Source organism: Prionailurus viverrinus, chromosome B2, assembly GCF_022837055.1.
Source record: "Prionailurus viverrinus isolate Anna chromosome B2, UM_Priviv_1.0, whole genome shotgun sequence".
In the NCBI taxonomy this organism is placed as follows: domain Eukaryota; kingdom Metazoa; phylum Chordata; class Mammalia; order Carnivora; family Felidae; genus Prionailurus; species Prionailurus viverrinus.
The window spans coordinates 2,632,443-2,650,266 of NC_062565.1; the positions used below are offsets into that span (position 1 = coordinate 2,632,443).

The 17,824-nt window shown below is 45.8% G+C and overlaps 3 protein-coding genes across 3 annotated transcripts; 2 read left to right on the forward strand and 1 right to left on the reverse strand.

Moving 5' to 3' along the window:
* Positions 1 to 3,911: 3,911 nt before the first annotated feature.
* LOC125166345 (histone H2B type 1-K) lies at positions 3,912 to 7,647 on the reverse strand. The gene is made up of 2 exons (XM_047860223.1): positions 7,210 to 7,647; positions 3,912 to 3,937 (listed from the first exon to the last, which is right to left on the reverse strand). Exon 1 carries the CDS (start codon positions 7,611 to 7,613, stop codon positions 7,233 to 7,235), a length of 381 nt encoding a protein of 126 aa, XP_047716179.1. The 5' UTR covers positions 7,614 to 7,647; the 3' UTR covers positions 3,912 to 3,937; positions 7,210 to 7,232.
* Positions 7,648 to 7,918: 271 nt separating this feature from the next.
* LOC125166341 (histone H2A type 1-E) lies at positions 7,919 to 9,068 on the forward strand. Its single transcript, XM_047860219.1, has one exon. It carries the CDS (start codon positions 7,935 to 7,937, stop codon positions 8,325 to 8,327), a length of 393 nt encoding a protein of 130 aa, XP_047716175.1. The 5' UTR covers positions 7,919 to 7,934; the 3' UTR covers positions 8,328 to 9,068.
* Positions 9,069 to 15,308: 6,240 nt separating this feature from the next.
* LOC125166350 (histone H4) lies at positions 15,309 to 17,126 on the forward strand. The gene has a single exon (XM_047860230.1). It carries the CDS (start codon positions 15,322 to 15,324, stop codon positions 15,631 to 15,633), a length of 312 nt encoding a protein of 103 aa, XP_047716186.1. The 5' UTR covers positions 15,309 to 15,321; the 3' UTR covers positions 15,634 to 17,126.
* Positions 17,127 to 17,824: the final 698 nt, after the last annotated feature.

A 17,824-nucleotide genomic window follows, 5' to 3' on the forward strand; every position in this document is an offset into this window, starting at 1 on the left:
AGTCTTCTCCCTCTGCACGCTTCCGCCGGAGTAAACCTCTCTAAAATGTCACTTGTCTCGTTAATAACACTTTTCACAATAATGTTTCTTTCTACACAAATGAATCCAGACTAGTTATCCTTGGGACCGTGTGGCTTGAGCCCTGAATGCTGGGGTTTGCTTTGAAGAATTTGCCCATTCTGTTCCACCTCCCTTAGAACACACCATATCAGATCATGATTCGGGAATCAGATAAATCACGTATAAAGCTCCTTCTGTTGTTGTATATCATGATCTATGTCCTTTAGGACAGTGACCATGTTTTTGCTTTTGTTTTTTTTTTTTTTTTTTTAAGTTTATTTATTTTGAGAGAGAGCATGCAAGCAGGGGAGAGGCAGAGAGGGAGCGAATCCCAAGCAGGCTCCACACTGTCAGCGCAGAGACTGACACGGGGCTCAAACTCACTCACTGAGAGACCATGCCCTGAGCTGAGGTCAAGAGTCAGACGCTTAACCAACTGAGCCACCCAGACACCCCTGATGGTGTTTTTGTTTTGTTTTGTTTTTTTATCACCTGCTTCTCCAAGGACACAATAATAATTGATCCCCTTTCTCCAAAGGGGGACCCCTTTCTCTCTTCAGTTCTCTTTGCCCCCCAAAGACACACACGTTTATTTTCATTTCTTTCCTTCTAGGCTTGTACAACACGTCTGTGAGAAGGACAAGAAAACAAAGTCAAGTCTGAGGTTTGGGGATCGCTGTCCCAGCACCAGCAGCTCCCACGTGCCTCGTCTTTCCCAGAGCGTGTTCTCACTCCATGTCTATTAAGCTTCCAGCAAGGGGGGGGGGGGGGGGGGGGCCCTCAGCGTCTCTGACAGATTTTACAGAGAGACGACTTGCTGACCTATCGGGTGCATACGTATCAGGTGGCCAGGGGCGGGAGGCTTCTGAGGCATCTACAAGGAGGTGACTGCTGTAAAGGCCAACCCAGGAGGCGGCTGTGGGGAGTCCATTCCCTCCGGGGTCACCATGCCTCTGCGCCACATTTCGAGGAGAGCTGAGTTCCCCTATGTTCTTAGGGTCGAGGGTACATACAGGAGCTCCAGTATCACAGTGGGCCCCGCACACGTGGCCCCCCACCTGTGTTTCAGTGTCCGGCTTGTTTATTCTCTTCCGGCTGAAGCTGAATGTCAGTGTCAGTGCTGCTGCCTTCGTTCAAAGCCGGCGGGCTGGCACACATAGACAAAGCTGTCCACCTCGTCTCACGCCTGTGCTTACTCCCATGTCCAGGGTCAGCTTCTGGGAACCATTCAGCTAGACACATGGACCTTCTGGCTTACCCAGGCCTGACGCCTCTCCAGGTCTTCTGCGAACGGATCTATCAGCACTGCCGACTGTTTCTGGGGGTACCCCAGCATCTCGGAAGCCTCCCAGCAGCTCTCTCCTTTAACATTGCCATGCTGGAGCCTGTGCGATCAAAGTCACCAGAGTCTGCATTCCCGCAGAGCAGTAGTGGCCCTTCGGGAGCATGCTAGGAACGAGGCAGACCGGATTTAGGCTGTCCCAGTGACTGGGGGGAGGTGCACCCCTAACAGGAGCGGACGGGCTGCTGGGTGTCCTATGAAGAATGGAGTCAGGGGACACGCGACTTCCAAGTGTCTCCGGGTAAATCTGAAGGTGCGGGACCTGTTGTGGATAAAGTCCAGAACCCAGAAGCACGAGGTCTTTGCCCACGTGTTTGTGTGTAGTTTAGGGGACACTGAAGTTTCCGACAAATCCGGATTTTTTTCCTTTTTGTTCCTTTCACATGCTCATGTCCCCCAAGAATCATTGGTGTTTACAAAAAGAAAAAAAAAAGTCGCCTCACTGAGAGTTAAGTCTCTTTTCAGTGTTTGAACACCCGAGTCAACCCTACAAGGTCTTTGTGGCTCCAGGATGACTCTACACACAGGTTCTGTGAGGACTGTTGTGTCAACCTGACAGGGCCGTGCACTACCCAGATACTGGGTCAGACATTATTCTGGGTATTTCTGTCAAGGGGGTTTTGGATGACAAGGACATTTAAATTGGTAGACTTAAGGGGCTCCTGGGTGACTCGGTTAAGCATCCGACTTCGGCTCAGGTCATGATCTCGTGGTTCATGCGTTTGAGCTCAGCGTCCAGCTCTGTGCTGACAGCTCGGAGCCCGGAGCCTCCTTCAGATTGTGTATGTCTCTCTCTCTCTCTCTCTCTCTCTGCCCCTCCCCTGCTAGCAGTCTGTCTCTCAAAAATGAATAATAAACCATTAGAAAAATTAAAAATAAATTGGTAGACTTAATTTGTAAACAGATTGTTCTCCCTGATGTGGGTGGGCCACATTCAATCAGTTGAAATCAGGAAAAGGAACAAAAAGGCTGTCCCTCCCTTGACTGAGAGTTATTCATGTCTGGCTGCTTTTGAGCTGGGATATTGGCTTCTTCCTGCCTTTGGACTCAGACTGAAACATGGGCTCTGCCTGGGTGTCAAACCTGCGGGTCTTCAGGCTGGAACAGCATGGCCTCCCTGGGTCTCCCAGTTCCTGACTCACCCGGCAGCTCTCGGGCCTTGTCAGCCTCCCCAGGCACAGGAGCCGGGTCCTTGTAAGAAACGTCTTAATATATATCCACATCCATCCTACTGGTTTCACTGCTCACCAGTACAGGTGCAAATACTCAACTACTTCTCTATGTGTTTTTGTGTAGGACGCAAGCATTCATGTTGAAGTCATCTCCTTTATTGTTAAAATAACTGTCTCTTATTTCATTTTTATATAATAGTTACACTGTTTCATGACCTTTAGAAATTATGCATGCGTTTAAGTGTTATTACCTAAGAATTTAACTCTAGGCTGGAAAAAGGGGCCACTAAAAATAGATATAAAAGGGGAGCCCGGGGAATGACACACATGAGAACCACTGCCTTTCATAAATGCAGTCAGGGAAATGTAACCTGTTTATTAAGCTACACGAGACCAGACCTCACGGCGTGTGGATAAGCGCGGGTCACGGCTCCTTCCTCTCCTCCCCTGGCCTCAGCAGCCCTGGCCTGGAGCCTCTGCCCTGGTGCCTTGAAATTTAAAGGTTCTCCCCAGGGGTGGCTCAGTCCGTTAAGTGTCCGACTTTGGCTCACGTCGTGATCTCATGGTTCGTGAGTTCAAGCCCCGTATGTTTGGGGCTCTCTGCTCTCAGCACAGAGCCTGCTTCTGTCCCCTCTTTCTGCCCCTCCCCTGCTCACATTCTCTTCCTCAAAAACAAATAAATATCTATACATATGAGGTTCCCCCCAAATTAATATCCTCGGGATTCCAGTGGTCCCTTACAGCTTTTCATAATTTCTCCCTCAAAATGATGTAAGCCCAGCCCTTTGGCTGAGGCACTTATTTGGTTCTTCTTTCTGTCACTGGGATTCTTGCACACCTGCAGGGGTGGGGTCCTCGTCCCGTAGTCTACCCGACCCCCGTCCTAGTACTGGTCAGGCCCTCAGTCAACTCATTTAAGCTGAAGCAGTCCTAGTCGGTCGTGATGCCAGGAATACTTACACGTATGTTCAACGCCGTAGGAGTTGAGAGAAAGTTCTTAACCCTATTCAAGTCTGGAAAATAATTTCCTTGTGCGTTTTGTTAACTTGTTTTGTGTTTTAATACCGCATGTCTGCTTTTCTCGTGAAACCTCCCAAGAGGCCGAATAGGTGACAACATCAGAAAAGGCAAGCTTCTGAAACAGAAGCTCAATAGAAGTTGAAAGCAATTAGGAAGCAGCCGGGCACCTGAGTGGCTCAGTCGGTTGAACGTCTGACTTGGTTTCCGCTCAGGTCATGATCTCGCTGTTCGTGGGATCCAGCCTCGAGTTGGGCTCTGAGATGACAGTGCGGAGCCTGCTTGGGATTCTCTCTCTCTCTCTCTCTCTCTGCCCTTTCTCCGCTTGCACACTCTCTTTCTCTCTCTAAATAAATAAATAAATGTAAAAAAATAAATAAGCCTTAAAAGAAAAGGTATTAGGAAGCAGATAAACGAGCCATCTGCAGAAACAATACACATTTAAAGGGGTTTGGACAGTTGTGGGTGAGGAGATGCTTCCATATCCAGGAACCTAACAGGTGCCTAAGGGAAGTTGTGGTCAAATTAATGTCATGTGCCCGATACAATGTCCTGAGGGCTGGTAAACTGCATGAAATCTAGGAAGGAGTGAGGAAAAAAAAAAAAAAAGGGTTAAGCTTTTGTCAGTACATTTTGTTCAACCTGGAAGGAAGTTTTCAATGAAGAAAACATGAATTTCTCTAGGCTGGACAAAGGCCATTTTCAGGTAATGTAACTTGGGGAAAAGCCTCTCCTTTAGGATAAGATTCTCTCATCTGTTTTTTATGTTCCAATCTGTCCCTTTGTGCCCTAAAAGTTGTTCTTTAGAGACAAGATGACAAAAAGTATTACTTGGGGCACATCATGTGGATCACGGAAGACACCAGCCAGTCTGGTGTAAGACAGTGAAGTGACATTCAGATTGGGATGAGCTCAAGTCAATTTCCCCAAGACTGATCAGCAGTGCCGTAAATTAATCAAGATACTTTGAACAACGAAGGGTTAGATGCCTGGATCGCCAAAGTGCAAATAACCCACAAAATCTAGCATTGGGTTCTTTATTTTTCTCTCCTTTCAGGAATTCCAAGTTTCTAAATGCTGAAGGACAATGGACCCGATGTGTGAACCCTGTACAGAAGGACCACAAATGCCTTCTGCGTGCTCCTGTCCATTCTGCGCAGATTTCAGAATCCTCCTTCCCGGGTTCTTCAAAACATCTTTCCTGCTGACAGGTGCAAGTCATATCTACCTATTCCTATACCCCTACCTGTACCCGTACCTATGCCATCCACACCCATCTCTGCACACACACGTTCCCCAGGCCGAGGATCTATGTGGTAGATAACTCAATCCCTCTAAATCCTCTCATTTCCTCCCCTGGATTTTATCTGCCGAGTCCCTCATGCTGTAAAACAGAAAGACCAGAGTTTACCGCCAATTATCTGCACTAATGGATTAATGGACAGGACCAAAGGCATATGTGGTCTGAAAGTAGTGATGAAAATAACCAAATATATGGCAAATTTACTGTCATCAACTACCTTTTTTTCATTTTTTTTCATGTTTACTTATTTTTGAGAGAGAGCGTGAGTGGGGGAGGCCCAGAGAGGGTGACACAGAATCTGAAGCCCAACGTTAGGGCTCACACCCATGAACCACAAGATCATGACCTGAGCCAAAGTCGGACGCTTAACCAACCGAGCCACCCAGGCGCCCCTGTCATCAACCGTCTCGAAGGGCGATGGAAGGAGAAATGATACATAGACTTAAAAATATTTCTTTTCTAACAGAATTGAGGACGGGATATACACACATACATACACATGAATACATAAAACATATACAGAACACACACACACACATGCACACACACACACATGTATAGGCCAGAGAGACCTGTCCCAAAGATTTTGAGAAGCTGAGTAGACAGAAAAGTTTACAGGCGCTGGAGGTGGGTTCTGGCTGAATTGTAGCCCACATCTTGAGTTTTCTGAATTCATGGGCCTTTTTAATAGCCTGTCAGTGTTTTTCTCCTACACCCTCAAAGAAACTAATTCTATCTACAGAAACCCTGTACTGTATTTAATTCTCATTTATAAGGTTTCCTCTAGGACACATGAGATGATGGGACATTGATTTTTGTGCAAGATTCTTTCCCTATTATATTTTTCAGTATAGCATTTGCTACATAAAGGGAGTATGTGTAACATACATCTTAAGTGTAAAACAAGTTGTATCAAACACCCATGATGAACTTCTAGCACTAAATCTGGAATGTTGGTAACAAGTTATTTACCTCAATCACTGAGGTGTGCGCTTCCTGATTTTTAAAAACTCGCACATGGAGCTCTTAAAGTTTTTTGAATCCTACACTTACACGTGCTTCTATAGAAGCTTAAATAGTAATGTATTTACGAGTCCTAGAGAGGGCTATCATCTATGAACCTCCTGAGGTTTAGGTTTCTGAAATTTCACCAAGCACTGCTGTGTATCTTAATCTTTTTCCTGCTATGTGGACTCCTAGCGAGTGAATGTACCGCAATATATCTGTTTAGTCTTTTTGGCCATGAGTATGTGGCTGCATCTACTACTTTGCCACTAAGAATGAAGAATATTCTCACCCAGACACCTGTGGGTGGAACTGAGTCACTGGAGTACTGACATTGGACAAAGGGCATTATCAAAAAGTTCAGCAAACCCAACTCAAATGTAGAAGTGTTTCCACACACACACACACACACACACCCCGCCAAGACCAAAATATTTTCAAATATGCCATTCCTAAGGCTTAAAGCGGAGAGGATTTGTACTCCCTGAATTGGGGATGAAGGAACAGCCTTCTCTGGCTTTTCTCATTTTCTTTCCAAACGTCTTCCCATAGAAACAGGAAATGCAAGGCGCAGAGAGAGAAAGAAACCATGGGATGGATTCTCCGACAGGAAAGGCAGGGAACAGAACCCAATCCCTCCCCTAAAGAGGAATTTCACTCAGAGAAACGAGGGAGTGAGTCCAGCAGCGGCTCCTCACGCCTAGCCACACGGCCCAGAATCACCCCAGTGAGGACAGACTACCACCGGGCGGCCGGCGGTAAAGTTTAAACTCCGCGCGCTGCGCCCTGGTTGGCTGCCCAGACCAACGTGGCCACCGACGAACGGGGGTCTTCCGTTTCCTTCTGCTGCCTTTCTAACTGGCGAGTGGCGAATCCAAACCTGGGGGAGCAGAGCTGGCACCATCCCCAAAAGAAACAGTAGCGAATAAAAGGGTGTGCGCTTCTCAGCGCGTGCCCAGGGCTTCGCTCTAAGGTGCGCCTGGGAGCTAAGGACAGAGCTTTGTGGTCATGGAACCCCCTGCCAGGCTGACGTGTTCAAAGCTGACCAGGTTTTGTTTGAGACAAAGGGTGCTTTCTTTCAGTAGGCTTGTCTGATCACGAATGTGATCCTTCCTGACCGAAACCCATAGAAATACGTCTCTGGAGTTATTTCAACTTGCTGTACACTGTAATTTCTAGCGAGACGAAAACACGGGACTCAGATACGGTTTCTTTACAGAAAACAAAGACTCAGTGTAAATAAGTGCCAGTTCCCTTTAGAAGACTGAGTGGCTCTGAAAAGAGCCTTTGGGGGGTGGACCGAACCTTACCGATTGCTCTGCAGCCGGCGGGCTCACTTTGCGCTGGTGTACTTGGTGACGGCCTTGGTGCCCTCGGACACGGCGTGCTTGGCCAGCTCCCCGGGCAGCAGCAGGCGCACGGCCGTCTGGATCTCCCGGGACGTGATGGTCGAGCGCTTGTTGTAATGCGCCAGGCGCGACGCCTCGCCCGCGATGCGCTCGAAGATGTCGTTGACGAACGAGTTCATGATGCCCATGGCCTTGGACGAGATGCCGGTGTCGGGGTGCACCTGCTTCAGCACCTTGTACACGTACACCGAGTAGCTCTCCTTGCGGCTGCGCTTGCGCTTCTTGCCGTCCTTCTTCTGCGCCTTGGTCACCGCCTTCTTCGAGCCCTTCTTCGGGGCCGGGGCGGACTTGGCTGGCTCAGGCATGGTCGGGAATCACTGTTAACGGACTTGAAAACAGAAAGAATGAGTATGAGGGTCTAAGTGTCCTTTTTATCCACAGCTTCTTAAACAAAGGAGGCACTGGACGAAATCCTGTAGCTAATTGGCGAGTTCTGCAAACGTCACGTATTAATTTCGTTCAATCAAAGTAAGTGTATTTGAAAACCAGCATCCCATTGGTTGCAGCGAAACTGTAATTTTAGCCAATGGGATAGTTTTCTTTTTGCGCCCATTAGAGACTATAAATAGGGTAGCTCTGGCTCAGCCCATACTGAGCGTACCCAGGTTTGTGATATTTTCTCCGTCATGTCCGGTCGCGGAAAGCAGGGCGGCAAGGCTCGCGCCAAGGCCAAGACGCGCTCGTCGCGGGCCGGGCTGCAGTTCCCGGTGGGCCGCGTGCACCGCCTGCTCCGCAAGGGCAACTACGCCGAGCGGGTGGGGGCCGGCGCGCCGGTGTACCTGGCGGCCGTGCTCGAGTACCTGACGGCCGAGATCCTGGAGCTGGCGGGCAACGCGGCCCGCGACAACAAGAAGACGCGCATCATCCCGCGCCACCTGCAGCTGGCCATCCGCAACGACGAGGAGCTCAACAAGCTGCTGGGCCGCGTCACCATCGCGCAGGGCGGCGTCCTGCCCAACATCCAGGCCGTGCTGCTGCCCAAGAAGACCGAGAGCCACCACAAGGCCAAGGGCAAGTAGAAATATGGCCTAGTCTGGAGCTCAAGTCTCCTGTCCAAACCAAAAGGCTCTTTTTAGAGCCATCCACTTAATCAAGGAAAAGAGCTGTGCCTCACGTTCTGTCATTGGGATAGCAGGTGTTGAGTAGTGGCAAATCCTGTTGAAAAGAAAATTTATAGGCCTGTCAATCGACCCAAGAGTCCTTGAATTAAAAGAAGTCACCTTGCCAAAAAAGACAAACCTTTGCCCTAAGGAACCCATAAGAGGAAAACTTGGGTGTCCTTGATTATTCCTGCAGGATCAAATGTCCATGTGGAACCCAAACTTGGCAGCCTGTGACTTTGGCCTAGCCTTCTCTCTTCTAATTCAATGGAATCCTCCTGAATAAGACTCCCCTCTCCTATATGTCCTGCGTTAGTCCTGCAGGCCGGTGGACTCCTTGTTTGAAATAAGTTCAGGCAGACAATGCGTTTCATAATTGTACACAGGTGAAGTAAAGACAGCAAGGAAACACATCGGGGAGACCATGTGCCTTTGCAACAGACGTGAGAGGTGGACGTTGTAAGTCAGATTTTCACCTTAACTATACTGGCACCCAATGAGTCCCAGTGCCTATTCTGGCTGTTCTCGGCCACCAGCACACCCTTATCACCAAAGTCAGAAGCTGGAGGGCGTCTTCCATTCCTCTCCACGGAAGTACACCTCCGCCAATGTTTAGTTTTTCCTCACGAAGATCTTCTAATAAAATTAAGTTTCTATGCCGCTTCTAGTCTATGTGAATTAGTTCATTTCCTGGGTCTCTTGAAAGGTTTGTATGTCCTATCGTGAAATCTGAACTGCAGTCACAGGCAAAAACCCCCTAGAATCCGTGAACACAGCAATCCCAGACAGGAGGGAAATGTCACCTTTAAAAACGTTTCTTTCAAAGTTACGATTATTCGATGTCAAAGGACCCACATCCTGATTTCAGTGAATCTGATTATTCAGTTGTTTCCTCTTAAAAAGTCACCTGCATTAATCAAATTTGTAAATTTTGAACAGCTATTTCTCTTAGCATTGGAAACGTCAAATAGAATAAGTTAACACAGCTCCAAGGAAGGCCTAGGAGTTCTTTCCATGTTTAATCATAAAATACGCTGTTTTGATGATTGATGTGGCTTTTGTGACAAGGTTCAGAACAAATCTCCCAGCATGAGACACTTTGACGAGTGGAGTTTTATGAGCTGAAGGCAATTAGGCCCAAAATACTCAGGTAGACTTTTTACCACCCCCTCTACTGCCTACAAGGATGTGACTGGGCCTGGGCCAGGAAGAGAGCTATCACCAGAGTAAGTCCGAAGTGTGAGCTAGGTGCAGTGAGCCATGGGGAGCTCACAGGACCTGATCAAATTTCTCCCTGTCTCCTTGTCTCCACAAGGCCTGGCAAACTTTTGTTTACTGAACATCCTCTCCGCATGTTCCTGTGAACAGTCTTCCCTTTGAAGCCCAGACCTCTGCCCCCTTCTTAGCTCAGTAGCGTTCAAGCCTAAACTGCCCGACTGTGGGAGAGCATCACCAGTCTTGGTGGGACTCCTGCATGTACAAAATTAAATGTTTTCCTCTTGTTCATCTGTCCTCTGTCAACTTCATTGTTAGACCAGCCAGAGCACCTAGAAGGAAAGAAAGGACAAGTTTTGTCCGCCCTTAACAGATCAAATCGCTAGTAATTGCTTTCTTGCATTGTTTGTATGTCTCACAAGAACGACTACATTGTTAAATTGTTATTAAAATTATGTTATTCGCATGGTTTTGATTTATCAAACCAATGAACCCATAATCAAATAATTGGCAAATAAATACACATTTTTGTTTTAAGTAAAATATATTCAAGCGTGATACACTATCGCTTATAATTCCATGTTAACTGAGTTTTTTGTTAGTTGCCTATAGCTCCAAGGTCATTGGATAAAGTGCGTACTATTGATGAGGGAGCATGAGGCCGACTGAGGGGCAAAGCACAAGCTGGCACACACCCCCGCCCCAGGTGGGCCATGTGTGATATTCCTCGGACACTCCTGGCTGCCCAAGAACGAAGGAAAGGGGTGTCAGTGCTGGCCATGGTGATGGGGGAAACTAAGGCAAATGAAAAACTAAATTCCCTTACTGACTACAGCCATGGACAAGTCCTTGAAACCGGCAGAGTGACCTCCCTCTAGGAGTTCAGCCGCCTCCACGATGGCACTTTGCTGGGGGCAAAAGGGAACCTTGGCTTTACATTATCCCAACTTTAAGGATCTTGTCAGTCTACTTCCTTTATCTCAACTGCCCCAAGATATATGCTGGTAATCCTACTCCAAGCTTATGGCCCCCCATGAGAGACCCCCATACATCTAAAGGGTCTCATGACTGAGGTTTTACTAAATGATAATAAATGCTGTTCCCTTAGCAACAGCTACCCCCTCAAGGTCCTGGAAACTTGGCTTCCAAAATACCTTAGAGACTTATTCTACCTGTCAGGACAGGGTCCTGTCCCTGTGCTTTAAGAAAATCACCTTTTTGCACCCAAGACTTCTTCAACATTCTTTCTTGGCCATCGTCTCTGGATGTCACTACCCCCCCCACCCCAAAATTTCATCACTATTATTATTTATATAATCAAAAAAATAAATAAAAACTTCTTTTTAAAAAATAGAACCAAACCTTCAAAATCTTTTGATGAAATAATTCAGATATTTGTAATTGCAATCAGATCCAGGAGGACTGATGACAACTTCATAGTTTATACTGTAAAATCATTTTCATAGGAGGTAAAGTTCAATTTTAGTGGCAGAACATTTACGGAACCTTTTATTAAACAACTGAAGTATAATTGACACAGAGGAAAGCAGTGTTTAAGCTTTCTTTCTGGAGTTGGTCTCTCCATTAATTTCCATCTCTGCAGATTCTGAAAGCACCTCTTCCTACGTTAGATTTCCCGTGTATCTCACCCATCAGTTTACAAAGTCCCTTAGAGTGGAGACTGGGTTTTATTCATATTTGTGTCTTCCTAAACACAAATGACACAATGACAACACCACAAAATATAGTCAGTAAATTGTGTCAATTTTATAATAATAAAAATCCTTATAACATAGGTACGTGGTATAAAATAAAAGCAAAAAAAAAAAAAAAAGAGAGAGAGAGAGAGATGGAAAGGTAAATAAAAAACAGATCCCATGGAGGAACTGGAGTCAATCTAAGTGGAGGCAGCGTAAAGATGAGATGGGTCCAAGGAGCAAAGACCAGTCGGAAAGACGTAAATTGCCTTTTTCAGTTCATGGTATTTATCTGGAAAGAGGCTGTGCTTGATGACCTTAATTTGATCGGCCTGCTGCCTCCTCCCCCAATCTACCAACAATCTCACATTTAAATAAATGCTACTTCTGTCGATGAATATGAGTTACCTGGTTGAATAATGAAACAGCTCAAGTGATCAGGGGCCCCAGCGGCTTGGAGGAAGGCAGGGATGCAGGCCGGGGCGCGAACACCAAGGGCAGAGAATTAGGGATCCCCCAACCAGTACAAACTTCTGAGGCTTCAGTGACTTTCCCCTAGGGTTGCTTTTGTGTGGTTTTTATAAATCTCTCGGCTTCCAGATTTTTCTATATGCTTACTATTGAAGTTTCTATGTGCTTACTATTGAATATGCTTACTATTGAAAATACTGGTTTTCCTGGTGCAGTGGTAGTATCTCAAGAGACAGGGCTTTGGTGAAGAGGGAGTAGCAATGGACCCTCTGCTGCGATCATCCTTCACTTACATTTTTAGCTGTTAAAACACTGATTAGAAGTTAGTTCAAAACATGGGGTGCCTGGGCGGCTCAGTCGGTTGAGCGTCTGACTTCGGCTCAGGTCATGATCTCGCGGTCCGTCAGTTCGAGCCCCACGTCGGGCTCTGGGCTGATGGCTCAGAGCCTGGAGCTTGCTTCTGATTCTGTGTCTCCCTCTCTCTCTGACCCTCCCCTGTCCATGCTCTGTCTCTCTCTGTCTCAAAAAAAATAAATATAACTTAAAAAAAAAAAAATTTTAGAAGTTAGTTCAAAACAGGGGCGCCTGGGTGACTCGGTTAAGGATCCGACTTCAGCTCAGGTCATGAGCTCACAGCTCGTGAGTTTGAGCCCCGCGTCAGGCTCTGTGCTGACAGCTCAGAGCCTGGAGCCTGCTTCAGATTCTGTGTCTCCCTCTCTCTCTGCCCCTCCCCCACTCATGCTCTCTCTGTCTCTCTGTCTCTCTCTCTCTTAAAAATAAACATTAAAAAATTTTTATAAAAGAAGTTATTTCAAAACAGAATACTTGATGAAGATGTACATACATATATAGAAATGAAAACAGAGGAAAAAAGTAACATGTTCATTTTGTTTAGGGTAATAACTATTAAAAATATATTTTGACCAAAATAAATGTCCATAAAAAAATCTATTGAGGGACAGCAGATTTCTCCAGCCCAAAATATATCTCTTTGGCCTAAGGATTATTTTGAGCTAACAGCAATCAAAACCTAGCAGATTCAGGAAAACCTCTTATGTTCCCCCTTACCTGCTTAAATTTACATTGGAAAGGGGGCCTGTACCAGGAAAAGGTACTACCAGAGATACCTTTTATTATTTTGTTTTATTTTTTGAGAGATATTTTTATCCTGGGAAATGTACCTGCATGACAGGGCAACCTTTATTTTCCAAACACCTTCTCTCTCCTTCCTGTGAATGGTCTTCCCTCCTTTTAAACCTCCAGACAGACCCTTTACCTTTTCCTTAGTTCAATATGTTATATAAGCCTCATTACCTGGGTGTTCTATTTGTGTGTGTGTGTGTGTGTGTTTATTTATTTTTGAGAGAGAGAGAGTGTGAGCAGTAGAGGGGCAGAGAGAGAGGGAGACACAGAATGGAAGCAGGATCCATGCTCTGAGCTGTCAGCACAGAGCCCCACTCGGGGCTCGAACCCACAAACCGTGAGATCACGACCAGAGCCGAAGTCGGACACTTAACAGACTGAGCTACCCAGGCACCTGTGGGGGCTGTATTTTTATGAGACTCCCATACATATGGTTTGTTTCATTCCTGTTAATCTGTCTTATATCAATTTAATCATTAGATTAGCAAGGGAAGAAAGGAAATATTTCGCCCTTCCCCCACATAATATAATACATATTAAAATAAACACAGGCTCTGTTAATAACATAATATGTAGTAAAAATAAATGTTAGTTATTTAACATTGTGTATATCATGTACAATGTTTTAAATTCATGTGTATTAAGGTAAAACTATTTTAAAGTATATAGTAAATATAAAATATTTTAAATTTAGTACTAAAAATAAAAATTATTTGTTATATTAAATAGAAGTATGCCATGTATATGCAGTATTTTACATAAATTATCTTCATTAATTCTTACACTGTTTATGAGGTGATTACTGTTACTATTCCAATCCCATTCTGTACATGAACAAAGATTTAGAAAGCATAAGGAAGTGACCAAAACCCAATCAGTAGAGAAGATACAATTTCAAACCGCAGTTGTTTTTGTTTTTGTTTTTTTCAGCTATTAACCGGTCCCTAAAACACACACTTGAACAATGGGTGACGTTAGTTACAGTAGTTTACAAAATTATATTGGTGTCAAAATTTCAGAGTATGATCTTGTATTTGTTTTTAAGAAATAAAATCCAACGTACGCGAAGAATATTCTATTTTAAGTCTTATATGAAAACCAAATTTTCATTTTAGTTGTTGAAAATTAAAAGGCTTAAAAGAAACTGCCATCGGTAAGTTTATGGATATAAGTACGTCATTTTTGTAGGGCTTTAATTGTACTCCAGTGAATTTACAGTTAATGCAATTGTGATCAAAATCTTAAAGGGATTTTTTCCCCCCGAAACTGCTACAATGATTCCAAAGTTGCCCATGAAAGGAACCTTGTGAGACTAGATCAGAAATTTTTGAAAAGAAACCATGAGACCTGTCATGGCAAATTAGGCCCTCTAATGCAACTGCAGTGTAAAACGTTGATGTAATACAAAAGAACACTGTAGGGGAGGAAAAATAACTAACCCTCTACCCTGCTAGGTTCTGTACGTCCCCCCCCCCCCCACCCCCAAGCCCCCTGCCATAGCAAAGGCAGAGTAACCAGAGAAAACAAGCAGAAGTGTAATGACATGCACGTCATGTATTCCTGGGAGATAGTCTGAAAAACTGAGAAGAACACCTGAAAAGGCCCAAGCCGCCCCCTTTACATACTATCTTCCACTAAAGACAAAAGATGTCATGCGGGAGGGGCGTGCACAGGGCGCCGGTTATGGGCTCCCAGAGAAAGGATGGCAAGCAACGCAGGGTGGTTCTGCAGAATCAAGGCCGGGCTTTCTCCAGGGACAAGTTTCCGTGCTGATCTAGTCGTCCTTCTCTTTCTGGCCCAGAGAGGGAGACCCCGACTGAGATCTCCTTCACAAATGTGAAATTCCCCTTAAGAAAGTGTGAGTTCTCCTCTGGTCTTACAGATTCTCCTGCGTCTGGTATTTCTCTAAACTGCTCAGAAATAGCCCTTATGTCAGACAGGCCTATGTGCGGGCGGCGCATACCGTACCGTTCACACGCACGGGGCATGTTTGGGGAAGGTGTGCCTGAGCTCCCCACTCCTATTTTGGGGTGGCGTCCTAGGGTACCCTTCCCAATCATCCCCTTCTGAAGGAGAAAGGACAGCACTTGCTTATAAAAAAAAAATGAGCCCCTGTGAACATTCTCACGGGAAGATATAATTTCAGATACAAATATCAACGGTTTCAGAAAAATCTAGAGCTTAAAACTGAGACTCCTCACTCCGTTCCCTCCCCCACACCGCCATTGGCTCTCAGCCCAGAGAGGGGCGGAGCCCAGCGTGCGGTCGCGGCGCCTCGGTTCCCGCCCGCGCGTTCAGTTCTCAATCAGGTCCGACGACTGCTTATAATAACGCCGGTCGGGCCAGTGGAGCCATCGCTGGGACTTACGCAGCGTGTTTAGGCAGCTATGTCTGGTCGCGGCAAAGGCGGGAAGGGTCTGGGCAAGGGGGGCGCCAAGCGCCACCGCAAGGTGCTGCGCGACAACATCCAGGGCATCACGAAGCCCGCCATCCGGCGGCTGGCCCGGCGCGGCGGCGTCAAGCGCATCTCCGGCCTCATCTACGAGGAGACCCGCGGCGTGCTCAAGGTGTTCCTGGAGAACGTGATCCGGGACGCCGTCACCTACACGGAGCACGCCAAGCGCAAGACGGTCACGGCCATGGACGTGGTGTACGCGCTCAAGCGCCAGGGCCGCACCCTCTACGGCTTCGGGGGCTGAGCGCCCGGGACCCACTACGACCTCCCCAAGCACAGAAAAGGCCCTTTTCAGGGCCCCCATCCTCTCAGCGAAGGAGCCGTGACGCCGGTTTCGCTTTGTGTTTTCTGACTTTGTTGTGTTAACTCCTGGCCTTTGTCCTATTCCTTACGTGTCCCGACTAGGAAAGTCTTACTGCCAACTGCCCACATTTCCGTGCATTTTCCTTGGGCATCAGTGTATTTAGCAAACATGCTTGGTGTTCTCTGTTTAACTTAAAAGTCTGGCGTTTGGGGTTTTAATGCTGCACTAGGAGCTTCAGTATGGCCGCAGTTGAAGAAATGGGACGGTTTTTTCTGTTCAGAAGGTGTACATGTGTCAGGGTTGAGACAGACGAGACGGACTCCGCGTCTCCGCGCTGAATTTGTGACTTGGTGCGTTTAGTATTCTCGATGCTTTCAAGTTTAGTTCCTGTTTAGTGGCCTTTATTCTGCTGATCTATGTCCTCTGCTCAAGAAACCAGTGCGTGCTAAGGGGACTGGAGAGCAGTAGTAGTGACGAGCCGTCCTTCCTTGCCCCCTTTCTGATTGATGCATGCAGCACGTGGTTGGCCCCCTGGCTCGGATCCTGGTTTCCACCCAGTGTGGACACCGGTAGGTGGTAGAAGACTTGCAGGCTAATCCCCCACAGAGGGGTGCTGAGGGTGGGACGCAATTGGAAGGGATCCCAACTAAGTCACAAGGAAAACAAGGTTGCATTACAGAAATGTTAGGGTGACAAAACAAAGCAGACCCTAAACCCAGAGGAGCTACTGCAGGGATCTTGGGAGCGGAAGAGTGGAAAAGGAATCAAACAAGGGGTTAGGACATGAACACAGACCTAAATTCAAAGTAGGTCTTAATATTCCTCCAGACCAGATCTTAGCAAGTAGAGAAAGAAACCCAAAGTCAAAGGTGACAATCTGGATGTTGGTAGAAAGCTTGGCCAGTGCATATACACAGGCCGAAGTAGTAATTCCCACAGGTATGTGAAAAAAAGTAAACAGTGATCGAGATATTAGATATAGATGTAGATAAATGATAGATAGATAGATAGATAGATAGATATTTTTCCCCCTAAAGCTGAAATTAAAAACTTTAATCATTTGCCCATACTTCACCAAGAGTTAACCTTTGTGAGGTCAAATACTAAATATGCACCTGGCCTTCTCCCAACTCAGGACCCTGGATGCATCTCGGAAATACAGTGCAGTCTTTCTTAATGATTGTGATCTCTCATTTTCCTGGGAATACTTGCGCTAACTTCAGCTAACATATGACTCTAAATTGCAAAACCCACAGTGTTTTGAATGGGATTTCCTTTTGTCTTTGCTATTCCTGTAGGAGATTGTCTGTTGGGAGAATTTGGTTTTGATTATATTTCCCCAACACCTTCTGAAGGTCTATTATCTGTTTGCGGCTTTCCACTGATTTCTTGAATAATTCTGGTAACAGTCTCTCAGTTCTTAAAAATAAACAACTAGGGGCGCCTGGGTGGCGCAGTCGGTTAAGCGTCCGACTTCAGCCAGGTCACGATCTCGCGGTCCGTGAGGTTGAGCCCCGCGTCAGGCTCTGGGCTGATGGCTCAGAGCCTGGAGCCTGCTTCTGATTCTGTGTCTCCCTCTCTCTCTGCCCCTCGCCCATTCATGCTCTGTCTCTCTCTGTCCCAAAAATAAATAAAAACGTTGAAAAAAAAATTTTTTTTTTAAAATAAACAACTAAAAAAAAATCCTGAAGTATTCTGTACATTATTTGTTATTTTTATAGTTAATATTCTAGTCCTTGTCTTCAGAAACCCATGGCTTATGTTCATAGCCTGATTTAAAGAAACATTCAAAATTTCTTGATATTACCTTTCATAAATCCAGGCCCCAAATTTTGAATAATGAAACCCTGAAGGTATTACTTGTATCTAAACTCCTCTTGTGGTTTCCCACGTGGCCAGGAGGCCACACATATTTTCTCATTTTATGAGAAAAGATGTACTTTGTAATTAGCAATATACAATTATACAATTGTGAGAACTCTTTTCTTATATATCGTGTAACAGGAAAAAGGAAGGCAAAGCAAAAATAAACTATGCATTCCTAAGTTAACCAGATGAAATATTTTTAATATAAATGTTTAACAATTTTACTTAAGTTGGATAGAACATATTTATATTTGTATACAATAAC

What these genes read in the sequence shown, in the direction of transcription:
- LOC125166345 (XM_047860223.1), bottom strand. Translation starts at nt 7,613, where the DNA reads ATGCCTGAGCCAGCCAAGTCCGCCCCGGCCCCGAAGAAGGGCTCGAAG.
- LOC125166341 (XM_047860219.1), top strand. Translation starts at nt 7,935, where the DNA reads ATGTCCGGTCGCGGAAAGCAGGGCGGCAAGGCTCGCGCCAAGGCCAAG.
- LOC125166350 (XM_047860230.1), top strand. Translation starts at nt 15,322, where the DNA reads ATGTCTGGTCGCGGCAAAGGCGGGAAGGGTCTGGGCAAGGGGGGCGCC.